Raw genomic sequence first — 25,039 nt, forward strand, 5'->3', positions numbered from 1 at the left:
TGAATGTTAACTATGGGAACTTGCTTTGACACAAATACAGCAGCAGCAACAAATGGGTTACAGCACAGGAGTGTGCCTGAAGTTTGTTTTTGTTTTTTTTCCCCCTTTTTGCTACAGCTTTTCTTTACGGCTTTAATACAGTGACGTTTCTTGGTTTTTTTTGCCTATTACTGTGGGAGCAATATCAGTTTGAAGAGTTTTAGGTATGGGAAGCTCAGCTAATTTTTGGCTCCTCAATAGTTCTTTCAGGTAGATAGCTGAGATTTTCTTTACAAGAACAGTCACTTGAGCTCCCTGCGGTGCTGTTACTTTACCCTTAATCAAAGAGTAGTTCTTTACGTGCTCCTTTATTTCTTCAGAGAATGTCTAGCATTTGTATTATAATTTACCCAGAAAATATTGCTAACACTATTATTTACTTTTAGCATTCAATCTTGGGCAGTATGTTTGGAGATGCATATTATGACCAACAGATGACTGCACGGCAGACCAATGCATTATCTCACCAGGTACGTTACTAAATGTTACCGGTTGCTATAAACGTAAGATTTCACATAAATGTGTACAGGTAAGGCATAAAAATGTATATTTCTGCAGCGGGTTTGTTTTTACCATCATGTCAGCAGCATAAATGCAAAATGCTCAGCTGTTTCTTCTATAATGTAAGTTGGGTTTTGTTTTCCATTGTTGTGTTTAGTCCACTACAAGCGATTTATTTGTTTCAGGTTCACAGGAAAAGGAAGTGCAACTTCAGTCAAGAAGTTCAAATACTTTAATTAGAATTTTACATAATTTGTAGTTCTTTGTTGCTTATTTGCTGCACAATTTGTGAGCATGTGCACTTGACGGTGGCTGTGCTGCAGACTCTTTACGTGTTTTTACTTGCGGCTGTCTCGGTAACATGCAAATGTTTTCAGCACTATTTTTTGTTAATAACGTAACGTAAGCAGGCTGGGCACTTTTTGTCCCCACTCTGTGTTTTTTGTGAATGACAACCTAATCCACAGCAGTGACGAGTTGTACACCCATGTTACACAGTCTCAGCTGCTTTTCTCTTGAATTTAGTGTCAAGTGGTCACAGAGCCTCTCCTGCTGGTTAACCTGCTACATAACAGAGTCCAAGAGTATTTGTGGGGGATCAGGTACCTTTTTCCTAAAGGTACATGTGTCTATGTGAGCAACAGGCCTAATGCCAATGAAAGGGTTGTTGCCCTGCAGCTGCCAATGAATCCTCTGCTACTGACATTATTTAAAATGTGTGAAAGGTGAAGATTAACATAGAAAAAGTTTATTTATTTTTTTTGTATTATTATTTCTTACAAATCTAATTCGGAAACGCATATGTTTCCATTTATTTATTTCTGAGCCTGCATTTTTTTTTCCCTCGGGTGTTCATTCCTCTCCCTTTCTCACAAAGGAAGATTTTACTTTTTTCATGCATGATTTTCTTTCAGGAAAAAAAAAAAAAAAAAATCTTGTAGCGCCTCCTTAAAAGGGCCAGAACTACCCATTGTTACATTCCCCTGCAAAATCTTATGCAGAGATGATTAACATTTTTTAGCCTGTCGGAGAACTCCTTGTGGCAGAGGCTGTGGCTCTGCTTTCCCCAGAGGAGGAGACCCCACAAACTGATTTTTGGTTAGCGCTTGTGTCACTGAAATACAGCAAAAAAGTTTATTTTTTAATCAAAGCTGTTCGCTTCTCTTAAAAATTAGAGTATACGACCATTACTGAATTTTACACGGTGTCTGGCCTCCGTTTTTATAGTTCCAAACATTTTGCAAAGGTTTTTCCTCTTTGCCCACTGTTAGATTTAATTCATCTACAAAGTTTGTGAACATCCGAACAAGCTAGGATTGACGCCTCATCCCTTTTAAAACAGAACACATATTAATTACACAGGTTCTGGGGTTAATTTAATGCAGATAAGGCACTAAATGAATTTAATTACCACCTTAATCTGCCACAGAGCCTGTGTAATTAATATGTGTTTGGTTTAAAGGGGATGAGGAGGCAACCCTAGGACAAGCAGTTTTTGTTCCAGATACCCTATCCCTTTCTGGAGTTATTTGTCTCAAGTTGGGCTACTCCTCCCATGGTGGACTCTCCAGCATCTCACCTTAACAAGGATCTGACATTCCTCATGAAGAGACCCTGCTGCTTAAAGATCAGATTGACACAAACTTGTATATGCTTTCTAGATCCATCCACGCTTAAGTGTGATAGGCCTTTTAATCTTTGCCGCTGTTCTTATTTCTTAGACTTTATCTGACTGGTCTAAATCGCCAAGTAACAATTAGGCTGCGGCTGCTTTTGATCCTCACTTTGGTTTACATTGCATTGACCAGATGGACATAATTTTAAATTTTATTTACAATGTGGTGTCGGTTGCTATGTTCCATCTCAGGCATCCTTTTCTTCTGTTCATATTCGCATGGTGATCTGGCAATAATTTATAAAGGCCTTTGTTATGACCTCCTTTTGTGGGAAACTGTCTTTTTGGCTATTCACTGGATGAAATCATTAAAAGAGCTAGGGGAGTAAGCAAAGCCCCTTACCCCAGCTACAGAAATAATGATCAAGAGTACAGGTCAACACCTTCCTATTTTGCCTCAAATGTTCCTTTAATTCCTACAGTACCTGACCGCGAGATTGTGTTTCCAGCGCGATACCATCGCGCTGGTTCTCGGCGACAGGGTACTGTGCATGTCGCGCTGGCTCACTCATCGGGAAAGGAAAACTTTGTTTTCCTTCCGCGATGAGTGACAGGCAGTGCTGACAGCTGTCTGGTATGAATCCTGAGGGGGAATGCCGCGCCAAATTTTAAATGAAAAAACCGGCGTGGGTTCCCCCCAGGAGCATACCAGGCCCTTAGGTCTGGTATGGATTGTAAGGGGAACCCCCCTACGCCAAAAAATCGGCGTGGGGGTCCCCCCCAAAATCCATACCAGACCCTTATCCGAGCACGCAGCCCGGCCGGCCAGGAAAGGGGGTGGGGACTAGCGAGCCGTACCAGGCCGCATGCCCTCAACATGGGGGGGTGGGTGCCTTGGGGGAGGGGGGCGCCCTGGGGGGCTCCCCCACCCCAAAGCACCTTGTCCCCATGTTGATGAGGACAAGGGCCTCTTCCCGACAACCCTGGCCGTTGGTTGTCGGGGTCTGCGGGCGGGGGGCTTATCGGAGTTCGGGAGCCCCCTTTAATAAGGGGGCCCCCAGATCCCGGCCCCCCACCCTGTGTGAATGAGTATGGGGTACATGGTACCCCTACCCATTCACCTAGAGAAAAGTGTCAATAAAAAAAAAAAAACAGTACACAGGTTTTAAGAGTAATTTATTAGGCAGCTCCGGGGTCTTCTTCCGACTTCGGGGGGTCTCCTTCAGACTTCTCCCGGTGTTCCGCCTCTTCTCCCGGTGTTCCGCCTCTTCTCCCGGGCCCCGCCGCTATCTTCTTCCAGCTCTATTGCCAGCGAGGGGCCCGGTCTGCTGCCTCTGTCTTGTCGCCGCTGTCTCGCCTCTTCTTCTCTTCGATGTTGACACGACGCTCTCTCCGGCTGGAATGCTTTGCGCGAGCTGCGGAGCCATTTATATAGCCATTTAGATCGGAAGAAGAGAAGAAGAGGCGAGACAGCGGCGACAAGACAGCGGCAGCAGACCGGGCCCCTCGCTGGCAAAAGAGCTAGAAGAAGATAGCGGCGGGGCCCGGGAGAAGAGGCGGAACACCGGGAGAAGTCGGAAGGAGACCCCCCGAAGTCAGAAGAAGACCCGGAGCTGCCTAATAAATTACTCTTAAAACCTGTGTACTGTGCCTTTTTTTTTTTATTGACGCTTTTCCCTAGGTGAATGGGTAGGGGTACCATGTACCCCATACTCATTCACATAGGGTGGGGGGCCGGGATCTGGGGCCCCCCCTTATTAAAGGGGGCTCCCGGATTCCGATAAGCCCCCCGCCCGCAGACCCCGACAACCAGCGGCCAGGGTTGTCGGGAAGAGGCCCTTGTCCTCATCAACATGGGGACAAGGTGCTTTGGGGTGGGGGGGCCCCGCAGGGCGCCCCCCTCCTCCAAGGTACCCACCCCCCCATGCTGGTACGGCTCAGGAGGGGGGGGGGGCGCTCGCTCGCCCCCACCCCCTTTCCTGGCCGGCCGGGCTGCGTGCTCGGATAAGGATCTGGTATGGATTTTGGGGGGACCCCCATGCCGATTTTTCGACGTAGGGGGTTCCCCTTACAATCCATACCAGACCTAAGGGCCTAGTATGCTCCTGGGGGGGGGGGGTACCCACGCCGGTTTTTTCATTTAAAATTTGGCACGGCGTTCCCCCTCAGGATTCATACCAGACAGCTGTCAGCACTGCCTGTCACTCATCGCGGAAGGAAAACAGTTTTCCTTTCCCGATGAGTGAGCCATCTCGGCGCTGGCTCCTGCGACAGAGCTCGCAGGTGTCAAATCTCGCCGAGAAATGTGGCGAGATTGACACAATATCGCGGTCACCTACTGTAGGTTCAGTTCCTGAACCTGCAGGTGTTCTTACACTATCCCAGGCTCAGTGATTTCAAATTGTCCTTGGTGGTCCAAGCACTCAACTTGTCGATCAATCATCAGCATTAAGGTCAATCACAGGAGGGAAGGAGATATATAATTGCTTTTACAGACATTTAAGAAATACTCATGGCCAGCACTTGGGTGTAGGAAGTGGTATTTACAGGTTGCAAAATAGAAATTTGACTCAGTCCTCCGCCTTAATTTTTCACTTATCGTCTATCAGCAACATCAAACATGCCTTCTTTCAGCTAAATAGGAATTGGATTTCAAGATTTCCCTTCCAGCCTGTTCACATTTCAGAAACCCAAAAAATAGGACCTTTGTCCCCTCTTGGATTTGAACACTTTTATACATCCCCAGAAGTTTTGCATGAAATCTATTTGGTCATTTATTGCCTTCCTTCAATGCAGAGACGACTTTGCATCCATTGACATGAAGGCTACATATTTACACATTCTTATCTTTTCAAGTTGCCAACAATTTCTTTACTTTGCCATGGGTGACATTCACCATCGGTGGCCCTTACCCTTAGCCTTTCTCAGCCCTGAGTATTCACAAACATCCTTGCACTGGTTCTTTTGGCTTTTAGAGTTATTCTAGCCATCAGATCTCTGAACAATCTGCTGCAAGAACAAACCTTTCTGACCTTGGAATCTAATGTGTCGATCATGATGAGAACTTTGGAGGTGTTCTGATGGATTCTAAACTTGAAAAAGTCATTTGATTCCATCACTTGTGCATTCTCCTGGATGCTTTTTAACCACTTGCCGCCTGCTAACAGTACATTTAGCGCTAGAGGATGGCACTGCAACGTACAGGTACGTTGCGATCCACTTTCTGATTTTCAGGCATGCTTGAGCATGCCCCCTGCTGATCTGTGCTTTGATTGGACACCGCACCAGTTTGTCAGCAGGTTACAGCTTATGGTTTTGGCTGTATACCTGCTAATCGGCTGTGGTCAATCACAGCACAGAGGTCTTTGTTTACATACACACAGAACACCGAAAACGGAAAAGCGATCTGGCTGTTTCTTTTCCCTGAAATCAACTCTTTGTTTAGAGACAAGACAGCCAGATCCTGTGAGTAAAAGCAACACACATACACTTACATACATACACATGCACACAGTTAACCCCTTGATTGCCCTTCTTATAACCCCTGTCACCCATTTGTGTCATTAGTACAGAATTATCACTGATCACTGTATTAGTGTCACTAGTGACATCAGTGTCCCTCCCGGCCAGTGTCAGCACCAGATTGCCCTGTCTATAACAGTCAACACTATAAGTCATTGATCACCGCCATTACTAGTATAGTATCTATAGCTGCATAAATTCCAGTATATAACCAGTATATAACCTTCACGCATATATACCATAGTTTTGTAAATATTATAACCTTCACGCAAACCAATTAATATACACTTATGGGAATTTTTTACCAAAGACGTAGCAGAATACATTTTGGGCTAAAATTATGAAGAAATTTTATTGGATATGTTTTATAGCAAAGTAGAAAATACTTTTTCTTTATCGTACATCATAGGACACAGAGCCTCAAGTAATTACTTGGTGGTGGGTTATGGGCCTACCTTCAGGTGTTGACACTGGTATAACCAATACATGAAGTTGACTTCCCTATATAACCCCTCCTCCTTCCAGGAGTCCTCAGTTTTTTCGCCAGTGTCTAAGGTGTTGGTCGTGAGTGAAGATGTGCTCTGAGGAGCTCCAGGGAGGGATCCATGCTGGATTTAAAAAACCTCCACAACCGGATCCATCCTCGCCACTGAGGCCATAGGATGGTACCTGGGCCTCGCATTGAAGAACGAGGTTTTGCCTGTAAGCTTCTCTTTGAGAGCTGGACCCTAGGAACCAGGACTCTTTGGTTTTTCATATTACCTAAAGTTGTTCCTGAGGGGTGCTATACAGGTCCAAAGGAGCGGAACCCCTATTAAAAAGGGCCCCAGTTTGAAGGTTTAACTACGCTGCCCGCCGTGATGGGTGAAAGTTGGAGCTGTCTGTTAAATCAGCAGTATCCTGCAGCGAGGATAAGTTAAGGGGAGAAGCCTAGGAGCTGTAAAAAGTCCACCTATGCCCTTTTCTCCAAACAATACATATATAAAATGTATAACTGTATGCCTTAAAATGTCTCCTCTAGAGGTAGTATATTACACTTACCTAGTACGATGCCTTTTTCAGCAGCTCTGTGTCTGGCTATAACAACGGGTGTGGTCCCTGCAGCCAGAGGGGAGTTCTTAATTGAACAGATGGTGTTCCTCTTCTGAGGGATCTAAAGGGGTTACAGCAGTAGTTTATGAACATACAAAACCAGCCATTTGCATTTTTTTGTATAAAGTGAAGTCTTCCTTTAAAACTAGGAGCCTAACAAACGCTGCGGTAACAGCTGACACTTATGTGTGTAATCAGGTCCTCACCTGAGGTTTAACACAGTCGCTCTCAGTTCATATGCTGAAGACAGAAGTCTGTCACACTAAGAGACACAGGAGCGCTGGGCATGTAAAGGTGTGTAAACAGGCATTTCCAGCACAGGAAATATTATGGTACTCAGCATCAAAGGCTGATCCTAATGGTGACATTGTTTTCTTTTGCTAAAACTATTGTTCAGCAAATACCATAATTTCTTAAAGTGCCTCTGCTGTTATGCTTAGCACATTTGATTTCCAGTGTACCACAAAGGTACCAAGGATTCCACCCCCAGGCGCTGGGAACTCCAGTCATGCCTCCACACTGTCATCCTCTCCGGAGAGACCTGACATGGCAAGCCAGGGTAAGTCATTGGAAGCAATTGGTGGTGCAACTGCTTCTCACACTTCAGCCCCTGTGTATGTGACTGAAGATGCATTCTCCTCTGCCCTGTTGGGCTTAGAAGGATGATTAGCGGCTTTAATCACATTCTCATCCAAGAGGATAGGAAGCATACTATATCCCCCTCCCCCACCTCAAGCCCCCTTTTTCCAAGGGAACAGTGGGCACAGGATGAGGTGTTATCCTCAAGTGATTACGGGGAAAAACAAGCCAAATTTTTCCTCTGTGGAGGAAACAACAGTTGATGAACCTTATGCAACCTCATAGTCTGACAGATTGATGGTACAAACTCTTAGGGCTCCTTCACATGGGACGGATCCGAGATGATCCGCCCCGTGAACATCCGCTTGCTCAGCGGGGATCGCTCCGTGGATCCCTGCTGAGCAGGCAGATGACAGGTCCGTCACTGTACACTGTGCAGCGACGGACCTGTCACAGTGCCGCTCTCCCCTATAGGGGATCGGATGACGACGGACCGTAGAGTCCGTCGTCATCCGATCCGAAAATGGATGGAAAAGTAGGTTTTTCCTCCGTTACACTTTTTCGGATCGGAGCGGGTCGAATGTCAGCGGACATGTCACCGCTGACATCCGACGCTCCATAGATGTCTATGGAGGGTCCGTTCAGGTCCGCCTAAAAAACTGACAGGCGGACCTGAATGGATCGTTCGTCTGAAAGAGGCCTTACAGAGATGGTTCATTCCACTTTTTATACTACTCCTAACAGAGTAAGCTGAAAGTCTAGGTCCCTTCTTTGTTTTTTAAAAAAAAAAAAACTTTTTACAATGCTTATTTATGCTGAATGGGATCATCTGGATAAGCATTTTTTCCCTCCAAAGAGTTTTTGTTCTCTATCATGGAGGAAAAATTCACAAAGGTTGGAAAGTACCAGCAGTAGCTGCGATTTCCAGCATCAATAAAGATGCATAATTGCTTAAGCATCCAACAAATAAGGAGTCTGCATTTTTTTTGGTTAAAATCCTCCTACCAATGGCGCTATGTTTTGCCATAGATTCCATAAAAGACCCTATCCACCAGGCGTCTCGCCTTGCGCTTGTGCTAAAACACATGCTTAGGACCCTGTGGTTAAAAGGGTTGGTCAGCCGAAGCATCTTGCAAAAAAGGGTGTCTGACTAGTTTCCCTTTTTATTGGGGAAGGTTTGGTGAAATAAATCCAAATGATTGCTAGCAGTAAAGCTCTTTTGTCTAAAAGAAGGTATAAATGTCCTTTTATTTAAAGTGAAGCCACAACAGCTCACAGGTTAAGTACTCTGACGGCCAGTGCAGCCATGGGAGACTTCCTGACAGACATGGTTTCAGATCCACATGTCGGTGTTCACTAGTGAAGGAGCCACTCCTCACAGGTTAACTACTCTGACGGCCAGCGTAGCCATGGAAGGCTTCCTGAAAGACGTGGGACTTTGTCCTTACATTGGCTACTTGTGACCTTGGACAAGTCACTTAAACGGATTCCTTCCCCTGCGCAGGGGCAGCTGCAGTGGTGACGGCCTCCACCGTCAGAATCTAGGGCATGATTTCCAAGGAGTACTGTTTAGATCTGTGCGACTTCAAGGTAGTCTCTGCACTACTTTGGTACCACTTTGATGCGACTTGAGGTCCATAGACCTCTAGAATACACAGGCATTGTTTCCTGTCACATCAAAATCGTGCCCCCGACATATTCTCAGCGGCAAAAGATCACGGTAAAATCACGCAAATTTGGGGTTGCAATAGTGGAAACTGAGCCTAAGAGGAGAAAATATTCAGCCCCTGTATACATGATTGAAAATGCGTTTTTCCTCCGCCCTGCAGGGCCTAGAAGGAAAATTAGCGACTTTAATCGCATCCGCTATCCAAGGATGGGAAACGTGTTAGATCCCCCTCCCCCACCTGAGATCCCTTATCAAGGGAACAGTGGGTAGAGGATGAAGGATTACACTCAGGTAATCGGGATGAAAGGCAAACCGAGTACTCCTCTGCAGAGGAGACAACTAGAGTTGAACTTTTTTTCAGCTTCGCAATCTGAGAAATTGCTTGTACAAACCTCTTACAGAGATGATTTGTGCCTCTTTCAAGCTACCTCTAGTAGAGTCAGCTGATAGTTCTGCTTTTTCTTAGGTTCCTTGGAACCTTCACTGCCTTTTTAATGCGTTTCCTGTACATGTACAGAGCCACGCAGAAATTCAACAGATCCATTCTAGATCTAAAAGAATCTAAATCAGTTCCTGGAGATCCGCTCCTTTCTATGGAGTCAGTAGTTTCTATCCTGCAAGGAGGAAAACTTCTGGTGCCTATCGGCATCAGGGATGCATATCTGCATGTCCACATATTTCCCGCTCACCAAAGGTTTCTGCGGTTCGAAGTAGAACAGCAGCATTTCAGTTTATAGCCTTGCTATACAAACAAAAAACACAACTCCATAAAAGAGTTGGTACGGATGGTCAGGTCAAAAGGAGGTCCCACCATTCGCCTTTGCATGAGGTTGTTAGAAAGGATGGTGGCTTCATTCGAAGCGGTTCCCTTTGCCCAGTTCCATTCGAGACTGTTGCAAAACAGTATTCTATTTGCTTAGAACAAAACGATCCAAGCTTTGGAATTGCCAATGCGGCTGTCCCCAAGGGTGTCCCAAAGCCTCAATTGGTGGTTACTAAAGAATGTCCTAAAGGGTAAATCCTTCAGACCACTTATCTGGAAAGTGGTAATGACAGAGAAGACAACTGTCCAGGGACAGTGTTCGAGAACCGAAAGAGCCTTGCCCATCAACAACCTAGAGATTCGGGCAGAGCGTCTGGCTCTAAAAGCCTGGACTTCCAGGTTAAGGGATTGTCCCGACGGGATCCAATCCGTCAATGCCACGGCTGTGGCCTATATCAAATCACCAAAAGGGGCACCAAGAATCTCTCAGTGCAGAGAGAAGTGAACCATATTCTAACGTGGGCAGAAAGAAATATTCCGTGCCCATCGGCAGCCTTCATTCCGGGAATAGAGAATTGGCATGCGCACTACATGTGCCGCCAGCAGATTATTCCCAGGGGAATGGTCTATTCACCCCAACATGTTTCGGGCTGTTTGTCAAGGATATGGGGGACTCCGGATGTAGATCTTCTAGCATCCAGTGCAACATAAAGTTAGTCAACTTTGTGTCCACAGCAAAGGATCCATTTGCATTCAGAACAGATGCGTTGGTGATACTGTGGGATCAGCTTTTACTGATCTATGCATTTTCCCCTATTCATTTACTGCCTCGACTTCTTTGCAGGATCAAGCTGGAAAGAAAACGGGTAATTCTGGCAGAACCAGCATGTCCCAGAAGGTCATGGTATGCAGAGGTCGTAAAGATGGCAGTGGAGGATCTGTGGTCCCTTCCACTAAGGCCAGACCTGCTCTCACAGGGGCCGATATTCCATCCTACTTTACGAATGCTAAATTTAACGGCCTGGCTATTGAGACCCACATTCTAAAAAGACGTGGGCATTTCGAGGGCAGTTATTTCTACTTTAATGCTAGGAAGCCAGCTTCTAGAGCTATATATTAGAGTCTGGAAAGCTTATGTTTCCTGGTGTGAATCCAAGGGTTGGCACCCTCGGAGATATATTAAAGGCAGAATTCTTGCCCTTCTACGAGTAGGCGTAGAGATGAAGTTGGCCCTGAGCACTATTAAGGGCCAAGTCTCAGCCTTATCAATTTTATTTCAAAGACCACTTGCTACGCATTCTTTAGTCCGGGGTTTCATGCAAGGAGTGATGCGCCAGTTAAATCACTCTTAAGCCCTTGGGACTTGAATTTAGTTTTGCCAGTGTTACAAAAACCGCCATTCGAACCATTACAGCATATTCCCTTAGTCCTTCTGACTAGGAAGCTGATATTTTTTGTTGCTATATCCTCGGCAAGGAGGGTTTCAGAATTGGCTGCTCTTTCCTGTAAAGAGCCATATTTGATTATTCGTGAGGACAGAGTGGTGTTACGCCCTCGTCCAGGCTTTTTGCCAAAAGTGGTTTCAGGCTTTCATCTGAATGAAGATATTGTCGTGCCATCGTTTTTTCCAAAACCATCTTCCAAGGAAGAAAAGTCACTACATTGTCTTGATGTGGTGAGAGCAGTGAAGATCTGTTTAAAGAAAACTGCTCAGATTCGTAAGACTGATGTCTTATTTATTCTGCCAGAGGGTCCTAAGAAAGGACAGGCAGCGTCAAAATCCACTGTGGCTAAGTGGATTCGGCAAGTTATAATTCAAACTTATGATTTAAGGGGAAAGATTCCCCCTTTTCAAGTTAAGGCGCACTCTACCAGAGCAGTTGGTGCTTCTTGGGCAGTGCGTCACCAGGCCTCCATGTCTCAGATCTGCAAGACTGCAACTTGGTCTTCAGTACATACATTTACAAAGTTTTATCAAGTAGATGTAAGATGGAATGAGGATATCGCCTTTGGGCACAGTGTGCTGCAGGCAGCAGTATAATTCCTCAAGGTCTGGGGGTGCCCTACGGGTTGTGTCTCCCTCCCCTCAAGTAGCATTGCTATGGGACATCCCACCAAGTAATTACTTGAGGCTCTGTGTCCTATGATGTACGATAAAGAAAATAGGATTTTTAAAACAGCTTACCTGTAAAATCCTTTTATTGAAGTACATCATAGGACACAGAGCTCCCGCCCCTCTGTTTTATGGTGTGAGAGTATATTACTTATATTGCTTGGCTACAAAAACTGAGGACTCCTGGAAGGAGGAGGGGTTATATAGGGAAGTCAACTTCCTGTATTGGTTATACCAGTGTCAACACCTGAAGGTAGGCCCATAACCCACCACCAAGTAATTACTTGAGGCTCTGTGTCCTATGATGTACTCCAAGAAAAGGATTTTACAGGTAAGCTGTTTTAAAAATCCTATTTTTTCTTATTTTTCTTCAAAATTATAATAAAAAAAGAAAAACCCAATGGTGATCAAATATCACCAAAAACAAAGCTCTATTTGTGTGGGGAAAAAAAAGAAATACATTGCCAGTTAAAGTAGCACAGTGCTGAAAAAAATGCCCTGGTCATGAAGGGGGTAAAACCTTCCATAGCTCAAGTGGTTAAGCCAGGGTCTTCTTTCCCTGGGTAAAGTTGGCAAAACCGCACAGTTTGGTTCAGCAACTTTACAGGTCTTTCCTCCAGAGCTGCATGTTAGTGTTGTGATTGATGGTATCCTCCTTTAAAAGCGGTTACTTTTGCTTCGCAACTCAACATCGTCAGGGCAGTATTCCTCTGGACAAGACAATCCGGTTATTTTTTTTTGAACCAGGATGTTTCTGTTGTATTGTCTTCTGTCCCTGGGGTTTGTCAGAGTGCAGGTGAGATAACCCCCCATTACGTAGTTAATCTGGTTGATAAAAGACACAAGCCCATCCAGTTCAAACCACAGGAGAAAAACACAAATTGAAAAAAAAAAAAAAAAAAATATATATATATAGATATATATATATCTATATCTATATATATATATAGATATATATATATCTATATATATAGATATATATATATCTATATCTATATATATAGATATATCACACAATCCTATACCCACAGTTGATCCAGAGGAAGGAAAAAAATACTCCAATAAAGCATGATCCAATTTGTTCCAGCAGGGCAAGAGACAATCGGATTTTCCCTGGATTAACTTTACCTATAAATATTAATATCCAGTTATATTCTGTACATTCAGGAAAGAATCCAGGCCTTTTTTAAAACATTATTCTGAGCTGGCCAGAACCAGCTCTTGAGGGAGTCTATTCCATATTTTTACAGCTTACTGTGAATAAGCCTTTTCATATTTGGAGGTTAAATCTCTTTTCCTCCAGACGCAGAGTGGTCCTCTGTGATGACACCGCTTATGTATTTACGCATGATGATCATATCCCGCCTGATCTCCTTCTCAGGAGAGAATAAATTCAGTTCAGATAATCTTTCCTCCTCCATGCCTCTCATCAGTTTGCTTGCGCTTTTCTGCACTTTCTCCAGTTCCCCAATCACCTTTTTGTGAACTGGTGCCCAAAACTGAACTGCATATTCCAGCTGAGTTCTTACTAATGATTTGTACAGAGCCGGAATAATAGGGTTGATTTACTAACGACAAATCCACTCTGCACTACAAGTGCACTTGGAAGTGCAGTCACTGTAGATCTGAGGGGAAGATCTGAAATGAGTGGAAGTTCTGCTGATTTTATCATCCAATTATGTGCAAGATAAAATGCTTTTTTTTTTATTTTCCTTGCATGTCCCCCTCAGATCTACAGCGATTGCACTTCGAAGTGCACTTGCAGTGCAAAGTGGATTTGCCTTTCGTAAATAACCCCCTATGTGTCTTTCTGCAGTTCATGTTTCTATTAATACAGGAAGGATTTTGCTTGCTTTGGAAACTGCAGCTTGGCATTACATACAAATATTAAGCTTATAATATACCGGAACACACAGATCCTTCTCCACCATTGATTGCATGTTTTTAGCCTGCAAGTGTATAACTACATTTTTCAGCAATAAACCTAATTTGCCCTATAGTTGCCCAATTAAACAGTGCATAGAGGTTGGCTTGTAAATTGGAGACCTCCTGTAGAGATGTCATTCCCTTGCAAACCTTGGGGTCATCTGCAGAGACTGTAATATAGTACTTTTAATCAACACAAAGTAATCTCCTGCGCCCAGGTGCCCGGTCAGCTAAATAAGTGGCGCAGCGGACCCCTTTAGCAAAGTCAGTGGAATGTCGCAGGTCTTGCTGCCCTCCTCCAGAATAATAGGTATCCTTTATAACTGAAACATACAAAAAGAACAGGGGGGCGCACCGACCTTGTGCATTACCAGAGATAAAATTTATTCCTAAAATAACAAGAAATATACTCACAAACGAGCTTTTAAAATAAGGCTAATCAGTACTCCAGCAATGGCGAGCAGTATCTTTAGACGCCTACAGCATGGACCAGATATTTGGATGAAGAAGCACGCTATGGCTCTGAGGAAGAGGGTTTGCCCTCGTAACGCGTAAGCCGCTTGCGATGCCATCTGGGTCCTCCAAATATCTGGTCCAGGCTGTAGGCGTCTAAAGATACTGCTCGCCATTGCTGGAGTATTGATAAGCCTTATTTCAAAAGCTCGTTTGTGAGTATATTTATTGTTATTTTATGAATAAAATACATAGCTTTAACTAGCCCCTCCCTCCAGTCAGTATGCTCCAGTTAAGGGGCCTATCAACAGTTGTCCCTGAACCACCCAGATATAGGTGGCCTATGGGCCCAGGAAAAGAAAAGAGGAAAACACATAGAACCTTGGGGTACACCACTAATAACCCTAGAGTATGAATCATTAACCACTACTCTCTGAACAAGGTCTGTAGACTTTACCTTACATATTAGCTGTGTGTTGGATCTGTGTCAAATGCTTTTGCAAAATCCAAGTATACTACATCCACAGCCACTCCTTTTTCTAAAGTTTTGCTTACCGCCTCATCAAAAGATTTGATTGACAACTTCAAACTTTTATGAAACCATGCTGTCTGTTGCTTAAAATATGTTTCTAGCAAAAACGCATCTATGTGGTTTCTTATTAAAGTCTCCAGTATCTTCCCAACTAGTTAAGCTAACAGGTCTGTAGTTACTTTGTAAAGACTTTGATCCCTTTTTAAAAATAGGCACTACATTTTCCTTACGCCAATCTAATGGTACTAAGCCAGTCATTAGAGTCCTTAAAAATTAGAAACCATGCCTTTGAAATGATGTTGATGCGTTTATTTTTCCACACCATAATATCCCGCCCCCCTTTTTCTTTGTACATATTTTGTTTCCCCCAGTCAAGTCTTGATACAGTTATCAATATTGGTGTATTCTCAGCAATAGCCTTGGAAAATGTACCTGGATCCCTCTGGGATTGGATGATTGTGAGGCCTGCCTGGAATGTGACTTTTATGCAGGAGGATCTACATAGTGGCGCTATGCTGATCTGTTTACTGTGTTATCTGTGGAGTGCTTTCCATATCCAGAACCGTGGTGAAACCTCTGGGGTGACTCTGTGGACTCATTTATGGTTAGGTCCTGTGGGCTGAACACCGGGAGTTTACTACTTTTATTTGAGCCACTGGGTACAAAATTTTTAATTTTTTCCATTGGAAAAGGTTAAAACTCTTTCCCCTCCTCCACACTCTTCCTGCCATACAGCACGAGGTAGCTCCTTACCTCCACTGTGAATAATTGCAAGAGGCATGCTGTTCTACATCTATCAGTTAGTTCTTGCTGCTACCTACTGTGAACTGGTCACCTCTGACCATTTCAAATGCTCCTGCTTTCAGCAGGCAATTTGTAAGTACCCAAGATGTTACCTTGTTTTCTGAGCAAAGTTGTGCCATGCAGTGCAACATGCCAGATCCCAAACACAAGGGAAACAGCCTGCTTTATTTGTTTCTTCTGTCTCATGACCCATCAGCAGCAAAAGTGTTTGCAATGCTTCTCTTTAAGAGCTTGACACAGACAGACTGGAGAGTTTGTGGCTTCCAGGGTGTATGCTGGTGCAGCTGTGACAGCCTTAGCCTGGATCCTAAGGTGGCCTGTAAGTGTTCCTCATGGGAGTGCATATGACTGAGTGACTGCATTGCTCCATTACAGTGCCTACCCCACCCCAAACCACCAGTCCGACGTGACCCCAAGAGGGTGAACTTTTACTCCCCAATCAGCCCCCAGTGAACGCGGTGCCTGTTGCTTACCTCTTTGACTGAAGACGGGCACCGAGTCCCCCTGCAGCTACAACCAAGCTATTTACAACCAGTGGGCCTTCCATGTCCCTCTGCAGCTTGGCTATACGACTTCCTGATGACACCTTTCCAGTGAAATGCATTGAGGTCTAACTAGTGGCGGAACTTCCGGGTCCTTTGCTGACGTTGCGTCCATTTCAGGTGGAATGCACGCCGGCTCAAAGAAACGAGCGGCGGTGAGGATTGTTATTGCCCAGGTTCTATACAGTGGGTGCCGCTTCATGGGACATGAAAATTTAAGTATACTGGCATATGTTTTTAATAACCTATCTTAAAATAAATGTATTGCACGATTATTGCGTTATTGCTTTCTCATTCTGGTATTGCCCTGCTGGTGATATTGGAGATAAGAAAGTGGACACCAAGTATACACCAAGCCTTAGCATTAACCATTTGAGCGGTTAGGGTCCTGGTGGTCCAAAGCTATCTGGTGAGTGGCCCTCTTACATTAGGTTATGGAACACATTTAAGTGGAGCACTGTAAATTAAGAAGAGCATGCATCCCTAATGCACATGTGGTAAAAGGAAGAAGTTGATCAGAAGATTTTTTGCTTTGCACAAACTTTTTATCATCTCTTGCATTTTGTTATTTTTACTTTGTAACTAATATTGGATGCACAGATTTGCTTAAATACCTATACACATAGTTTATGGCTATTGTACACTCACAAAATTGTATTTGAACTAGCGCCCCAACACACAGTATATATAATATTTTGGCCATATTCTTATTATACAGGAATTATATAGTGCCAACAGTTTGCTCAGCACTTTACAACATGATGACGACGTACAGTTACAATACAATTCAATACAGGAGGAATCAAAGGGCCCTGCTTGTTAGAGCTTGCATACATAGGTATGCGCAGCCTATTGCATTAGGGTGTGCACCCCAAAACGCAAACACACATGCGTGCATATATATATATATATATATATATATATGTGTGTGTGTCAGTGGACAGTGTCAGTAGTTTTTATTTTTATTATTTTGTTTATGCATTATTTTTTACAATTTTATTTATATTTTTTATTATTTTTTACAATTTTTTTAGAAGCTTTGGTGAAATATCAGCAGGGGGAATCTGCGCTGCAAAGGGTGATTAGGGTGTGCCTAGGCACACCCGGAACACCCCCTGCGCATGTCTATGCTTGCATATATGTTTTGTTTACCCGGGAGCTATTAGGGCCAGTTTGAGGATGGGTGTCTGCAGCCACATATGAATGGCACATGATATATAGGCAACTGCCAATACTTCCATGCTAGTTACAGCCACGGGCCAGTGAGCAATCCCCCTGAAGCTTTGCCACGTGTTTTGCTTGCGTGGGAACACCAGTGGCTATGTTTGACATTAGCTCCAGCAGCCTTTTTGGGCTGGTGCTAGTGGCCATATTATGTATGGGCATGCTTCGGCACTCATGTTATGAAAGGCAAAGTGGGGTTTGGGTGAATGATGGTTGATGCCGTCACACACAGCACTCATTCTCTGTTGCTGGGATAAGGTGGGGTTCTTCTCCAGGCAGGTATGTTTTATAGCATGAAAAGGCAGCCTGTAATTTTTCCGAGTATTGTTACTTGTCTGTCTTTGCCACAAAGAGATACCTTCAACTCAGGTGGGGGGCTGGGGGATGTCGGTTAGCTTTGGTGGACCTGATCTTGAAGCACCTTGGATGCCTGGATACATAATATGGTTCCCAGTGGGATACTGGCTAAGGTCCTGTTTTTTGCCTTTTTCTCCACCTTTTGTTTTCCAGTCTTCCCTGTGACTTATATGGTTAACCAAATTTTGGCCCTTTTTGGCTTTTCTACAAATGTAGTGGGAAGGTGCCTGCCCCAGTTTGGTGTTGAAGGCCCTAAATGTCTTAACCACTTAAGGGCCGGGCCTATTTACAGACTCGTTGTTTACAAGCTAAAATTTGTTTTTTTGCTAGAAAATTACTTGGAACCTCCAAACATATATATATATATATCTATCATTTTTTTTTTTTCTAACACCCTAGAGATTAAAATGGCGGTCATTGCAATACTTTCTGTCACACTGTATTTGCGCAGCGGTCTTACAAGGGCACTTTTTTTTTTTTTTAAATACACTTTTTTTTTTTGGAAAAATACTTTTTTTTTAATTAAAAAAATAAGACAACAGTAAAGCTAGCACAATTTTTTTTTCATATTGTGAAAGATAATGTTACGTCGAGTAAATGGATATACATGTCACACTTCAAAATTGTGCTTGCTCGTGGAATGGCGACAAACTTACCCTTAAATATCTCCATAGGCGACGTTTAAAAATTTCTACAGGTTACCAGTTTTGAGTTAGAGAGGAGGTCTAGGGCTAGAATTATTGCTCTCGCTCTAACAATCGTGGCGATACCTCACGTGTGGTTTGAACACCGTTTTCATATGCGGACACTACTCACACATGCGTTTGCTTCTACGTGCAACCTCGTCAGGGCCGGGGCACTTAAAATTTTATTTTTTCTTATTTATTTTATTTATTTATTTATTTATTTTTATTTTGACACTGTCCTTTAAAAAAAAAAAAAAATGTTGTGCCACTTTTATGCCTATTAGAAGGAATGTAAACATCCCTTGTAATAGAAAAAAAGCATGACAGGACCTCTTAAATATTTAATTTTAAAATGCAATAAAAAAAAAAAATCTCCTTTGACGTCACTTCCACCCTCCAATGCTATGGAGCCAAGCGGGTACCATCTTCCCCTCACTCGGCATCCAGGCAGTGAGGGAAGCGAACTCGATCGTCTCTGCCGCTACCGACGGCTTTGGTAAGAGGCGGAGACGACTGAAGCGAGGGCCCGCTCCCGCCACTGATAAAAGTGATCTTGCGGCGAATCCGCCGCGGAGCAGTGTTAATTTTGGCAGAAAATTTCGATTTAGTTTTAGTCTTGGTCTTAGGACTAAAATGGCATTTTAGTTTTAGTCCCATTTTAGTCTTCTGAAAGTGTTTTCGTTTTAGTCATTGTATTTTAGTAGACTAAAATCTCCAGTACATTTTAGTCTAATATAATAATTTTAGTCAGCTAAAATTGAATGTGCACAGTACACAGCCCCCCACCCTCTGCACAATACAAAGCCCCCCACAGTACACAGCACAGCGCCCCACAGTACACAGCACAGCCCCCCAACCTCTGCGCCATACAAAGCCCCCCACAGTACAATGCACAGCCCCCACCCTCTGTACAATACAAAGCCCCCCACAATACACAGCCCCCCCCTGCAATCCCAGGAGACCACCAGTCTCCTGTGACAGCACTGCCAGCGTACTCTAAAGTTAAGAATAAATCACTGCCAGCCCTTTCTCATACACAACTCCTCCTGTGTCACTCTCATTGTAAATCAAAGTCTCTAAATTTACCTCATAGCTTCATTCTTGCATGGACCCGGTCACGTGGTTGCTGTCCTCAGAAGATTCATGGATGGTCATGTGACCGCTCTCCTCCTCCAATCTAAAGCAACACTCGGAGGAGCAGGAGGAGGAGAGCAGCCAACAAGGACGAAGCTATTGAGGTTAGAAGCTTCAGCTTACAATGAGTGGCACAGGAGGAGGAGCAGTATAGGAGAAGGGGCTGGCAATGATTTTTCTCTAAGGGTCTTCCAGGACGGCCCATGAGACCTAGGGCTCCTCCTACCAAGACGGGAAACATGTTACCTCCACCAGATAAAAGGGCGGTCCTCCAGGCCCCATGTCAGTTATTAGTGTTTCCTCCGGACGGGGGGGTAACATGTTCCTGGAACCTGGTCCCCTAGGTCTCAAGAGCAGGGACTCTAATGGCTATTTGGGGTATGTCCACTAACCTTTCTCCTCTGCCAGAAGCAGCATCTCCGCTGGGGAAGTTGGCTGTGCTGCTGTCCCCTGTTCTCAGTGCCTGGAGAGGGCCAGGACCGGGATGGTGTCGGGTCCCATAGCGCGGTGCATAGCAGCATGGCGGTATCCTTTCCCCGCCGACAGTGTGGCTTGTATGTGCAGGGAAGGAGGAAGCTACTGCGCTCCAAGCTGGCCCACAGGAAGTGTCCAGCGAGGGTCGCTTCCGGGGCATATGACATCGGGCGCCGGAGACGCCGGCTCCGGTCTTCCTAAATGGCACGAACAGGGGACGCTGGCTGCTGGTGTTTTGATGGTGAGAAGCAGCAGAGGCTGTGGACGACCAGAGAGGCAGGATGGATCCTTCTGCAGTACCTGCACAGGCAGTGGATGCGGTCTCCAACACCAGCAACTCACAGTTAAGCCTGGAGTGTTTTGTCACCCTCTTGCGATCCTTGTGAGTGTTACCTCCCCACTTTGTAGAATTGGGTGTAAGGGGACACATTTCCTCCCTCCTGCATGAGGTGTTATGGAGTGATGGGTGGTTTAATAGTTACATTGTAGGTCATTTATTTTGTCTTGCAGACCAAGACCCAGAACAAGGCCCAAGCGCAGCCACCAAAAAGGAAATGTGCGGTTTGTGCAAACAAATTGAGCTCCTCATTGAGCAAAGCAGTTTGCCGCACCTGTATAGAAGGCCTGGTAAAGGAACACCCGGTAGCCTCCTGTCAGAAAATGCTGACTTCTGTTAGAGATGAGCTTTCGTTTAGCTCATTTAAAACTCTAATTGACAAGCTTCAGGCTCCAGCAGAGGGTTTGTCTCCAATTAGGGCTTCAGTCAGTAGCACTCCACAGCAGGTGGAGAGTGAAGACTCTGAGGCTGAAGCCAGATCTACCCGTTCTTCTCCGAAAGAATCCGGGTCAGACATATACAGTACCTGACCGCGAGATTGTGTTTCCAGCGCGATCCCATCTCGCTGGTTCTCGGCGATAGGGTACTGTGCATGTCGCACTGGCTCGCTGCTCGGGAAAGGAAAACTTTTTTTTCCTTTCACGATGAGCGACAGGCAATGCTGACAGCTGTCTGGTATGAATCATGAGGGGGAACGCCGCGCCAAATTTTAAATGAAAGAGCCGGTGTGGGTCCCCCCCCCCCCCCCCCAGGAGCATACCAGGCCTTTAAGTCTGGTATGGATTGTAAGGGGAACCCCCTACGCCGAAAAATCGGCGTGGGGGTCCCCCCATAATCCATACCAGACCCTTATCTGAGCACGCAGCCCGGCCGGTCAGGATAGGGGGTGGAGACGAATGAGCGCCCCCCCCCCCCCCTCAACATGGGGGGGTAAGTGCTTTGGGGGAGGGGGGGCCCTGCGGGCCCCCACACCCCAAAGCACCTTGTCCCCATGTTGATGAGGACAAGGGCCTCTTCCCGACAACCCTGGCCGTTGGTTGTCAGGGTCTGCAGGCGGAGGGCTTATCGGAATCCGGGAGCCCCCTTTAATAAGGGGGCCCTCAGATCCCGGCCCCCCACCCTATGTGAATGGGGTACATGGTACCCCTACCCATTCACCTAGGAAAAGAAAAGTGTCAATAAAAAAACACTACACAGGTTTTAAAAGTAATTTATTAGGCAGCTTCGGGGGTCTTCTTCAGACTTCGAGGTCGTCTTCCGTCTTGGTGTTCGGCTTCTTCTCCCGGGCCCCTCCGCTATCTTCTTCCAGCTCTTTTGCCAGCGAGGGGCCCGGTCTGCTGCCGCTGTCTTCTCGCCGCTGTCTCGCCTCTTCTTCTCTTCTTCTGATGTTGACACGACGCTCTCTCCTGCTGGAATGCTGTGCGCGAGCTGCGCAGCCATTTATATAGGCGGTGACCCCGCCCCCTTGTGACGTCACAGTCCCAGCATGCGCAGGGACTCTGGCGTCATAAGGGGGCGTGACCCCAGAGTCCCTGCGCATGCTGGGACTGTGATGTCACAAGGGGGCGGGGTCACCGCCTATATAAATGGCTCCGCATCGCGCGCACAGCATTCCAGCAGGAGAGAGGGTCGTGTCAACATCGGAAGAAGCGACAAGACAGCGGCAGCAGACCGGGCCCCCGCTAGCAAGAGAGCTGGAAGAAGATAGCAGAGGGGCGCCCCACTCCCCCAAAGCACTTACCCCCCCATGTTGAGGGCATGCGGCCTGGTACGGTTCAGGAGAGGGGGGCGCTCGCTCGTCCTCACCCCCCTTTCCTGACCGGCCGGGCTGCATGCTCGGATAAGGGTCTGGTATGGATTTTGGGGGGGACCCCCACGCCGATATTTCGGCGTAGGGGGTTCCCCTTATCCATACCAGACCTAAGGGCCTGGTATGCCCCTGGCGGGGAACCCACGCCGGTTTTTTCATTTAAAATTTGGCGTGGCGTTCCCCCTCATGATTAATACCAGACAGCTGTCAGCACTGCCTGTCGCTCATCGCGAAAGGAAAAAAATGTTTTCCTTTCCAGATGAGTGAGCCATCTTGGCGCTGGCTCCCACGACGGGGCTCGCAGGTGTCAATTCTCGCTGAGAAAAGTGGTGAGATTGACACAATATCGCGGTCACCTACCGTAGGGCCCAGAGATAGAGAATCCACAAGGGGCTCAAGGTTTAAGTTATCTTTAGAAGATGTGGATGACTTATTAAAGGCTATCTATACAACACTTGAGTTGGAAGAGGAGGAGGTACAATTATCTAAACATGATCTTGTGTACAAGGGTTTGCAGAGTTTTTCCAGTGCATAGTTCCCTTCTTGATACTATCAAACTGGAGTGGGAAAATCCAGAGAGAAAACCTTTCTTTCTGGTAACCTTAAAAGGAGGTTTCCATTTGATGAGGACACAGCGCAGCCATGGAACAAAAATCCTGACTTGGACACACCTCTTTCAAAGGTTTAAAAAAACTCGGACCTAGCGTTTGACGATATGGGCACGCTTAAGGACCCGATGGACAAAAGAGGGGATATCCTTCTCCACAGAGCATGGGATTCAGCTGTTGGGAATCAAACCAGCTCTGGCCTCCACATGTGTAGCCAGAAATGTGAAAGTATGGTTGACACAAATACAAACACATTTGTTGACAGGTACCTCCAGAGAGCAGATTTTGAAGTCCTTCCCTCTCCTTTTTCATGCAGTGGGGTTTTTAGCTGATTCTTCCGCAGAATCAGTAAGAATGTCAGCCAGGACTTCGGCCTTAGTGAATTTTGCCAGAAGAAGCCTATGGCTTAAAACCTGGTCCTCAAAGTTGCGCCTATGTGGGCTTCCCTTAACAGATGATCATCTTTTAGGCCTAGAACTGCAGGAGGCACTGGAGCGCACAGCCGATAGGAAAAAGGGTTTTCCGGAGAAAAAGAAAAACCCGACAGCCAGAAAGTTTTTTTCGTGGCCAAAGTAGGCAGCAAGGTCCTAGAGAAAAGTTCAATAGACCCAAAAAACATTGGACAGGGCACAAAGGCAGAGGTAGAGGGGGCATCTTATTTAATCCTCCTCAACAACCCGCCAAGTCAGTGACTTGTGTCTCCCAGTGGGAGGAAGATTAAGGGCCTTTCTCCCACAATGGGCAGCAGTCACCTCAAGTCCTTTCATGCTGGACCTAGTGACCAATGGGTACAGGCTTGAATTTTCTCGCAAACCACCACAGCGATTATTGGTCACCTTCCCTCCCCAAGATCGAGAAAAAGCGAGGGCTCTGGGTCTCCAAATTGGGGACTTATTAGATCAAAAAGTCCTGATCCCTGTTCCTCGGTCAGATCAGGGCAAAGGGTTTTTATACCCATATATTTGTCATCAGAAAGCCGTCAGGAAAGTATCGGCTTATCCTGAACCTTCGGTCTCTAAACCGTTCAATCAGATACAAGCACTTTCGTATGGAGACGGTATTCACAATCAAAAACCTGCTTTACCCATACTGCTTCGTGGCCACTTTGGATTTGAGGGATGCTTCTCTGCACATCCCTATCCATCCAGCCTTCCAAAAATTTTTAAGACTAGCAGTCAAGATGGGAACAGAGATTCAGCACTTTCAGTTTCAAGCCCTCCCCCTCGGTCTATCCTCAGCCCCACGCATTTTTTCAAAAGTGTTGGGGGAGGCGCTGGCTCCACTAAGGTTAAAGGCGATAACTATTATCCCTTACCGTGACGACCTCCTTGTGGTGGAGTCATACCAGACTGTACAAGACTTTCTTCGGTTCCTAGGCTGGTTAATAAACAAAGAAGTATTCCTTAATTCTGGCCCAGAAGGTGACATATCTGGGGTACGACTTTTGCTCAGTAGACCAAAAAGTTTTTCCTCCCACAGGAGATCATCACAAAAATTATGCAAACATGTCAGCCTTACAGACCAATCAGTTGGTCTCGCTGAGAGGTTTCGAGAGCTGTTGGTTTGATGACCTCGTGCTTTCCTGCAGTGCCATGGGCAAGATTTCATCAACGTCCATTACAGCTGTTTCTGTCAGGGTAAAAAGAAGCTTGTGGTGGTGGACAAACCTGCACTTAACGAGAGGTCTACCATGGTCCATTCCTATATCCCAAAGGATCACTACGGAAACAGGGAGGTACGAGGAGTCGAATATTTCAATCTATTGCACAGGAGATTTTATCATGGGCAGAAGGGAATCTAGCCTCAATTACAGCAGTGCACCTGAAGGGAACACAGAACTGTCTGGCAGATTATCTCAGCCGCTATCAGGTAGATCGAGACAATTGGTCCCTTCATCCTGAGGTTTTTGCAGATCTCACCGAAAGATGGGGATGTCCCGCAGGGGACCTGTTCGCAAATCAGAACAGTCGCAAGACAGAGAAGTTCATTTCCCTGAACCCAGCAGATAAATCATTGGGGATCGATGCTCTGGCGAATCCGTGGCCATTCGGCCTCTGTTACGCCTTTCCACCAATCAGACTTATTCCGGAAGTCCTCTGGAAGTTTCTTCTCGAAGAAACAGATATCCTAATCTCCCCTTTCTGGCCCAAGAGGCCATGGTTTTCCCTGCTACAGACTCTGGTCTCGGAGCCTCCACTGAGTCTTCCGAAGAGAGAAGACTTACTGATCCACCTCTTTCCTCCTTAGCGCTCTCCTCTT

General features: G+C 45.6%; 1 protein-coding gene across 4 annotated transcripts in view; it reads left to right on the forward strand.

Annotated features, from left to right (window-relative positions):
- Window positions 1-25,039, forward strand: part of CRTC1 (CREB regulated transcription coactivator 1) — a 321,207-nt gene that overhangs the window by 270,421 nt on the left and 25,747 nt on the right. For all 4 annotated transcript variants that reach the window (XM_073596085.1, XM_073596104.1, XM_073596094.1 and 1 more), the window contains one exon: window positions 426-509. In XM_073596085.1, coding sequence (XP_073452186.1) covers window positions 426-509 — 84 coding nt within the window. The remainder of the gene's footprint in view (window positions 1-425; window positions 510-25,039) is intronic.

This window comes from Aquarana catesbeiana, linkage group LG01 (assembly GCF_042186555.1).
Source record: "Aquarana catesbeiana isolate 2022-GZ linkage group LG01, ASM4218655v1, whole genome shotgun sequence".
NCBI lineage: Eukaryota > Metazoa > Chordata > Amphibia > Anura > Ranidae > Aquarana > Aquarana catesbeiana.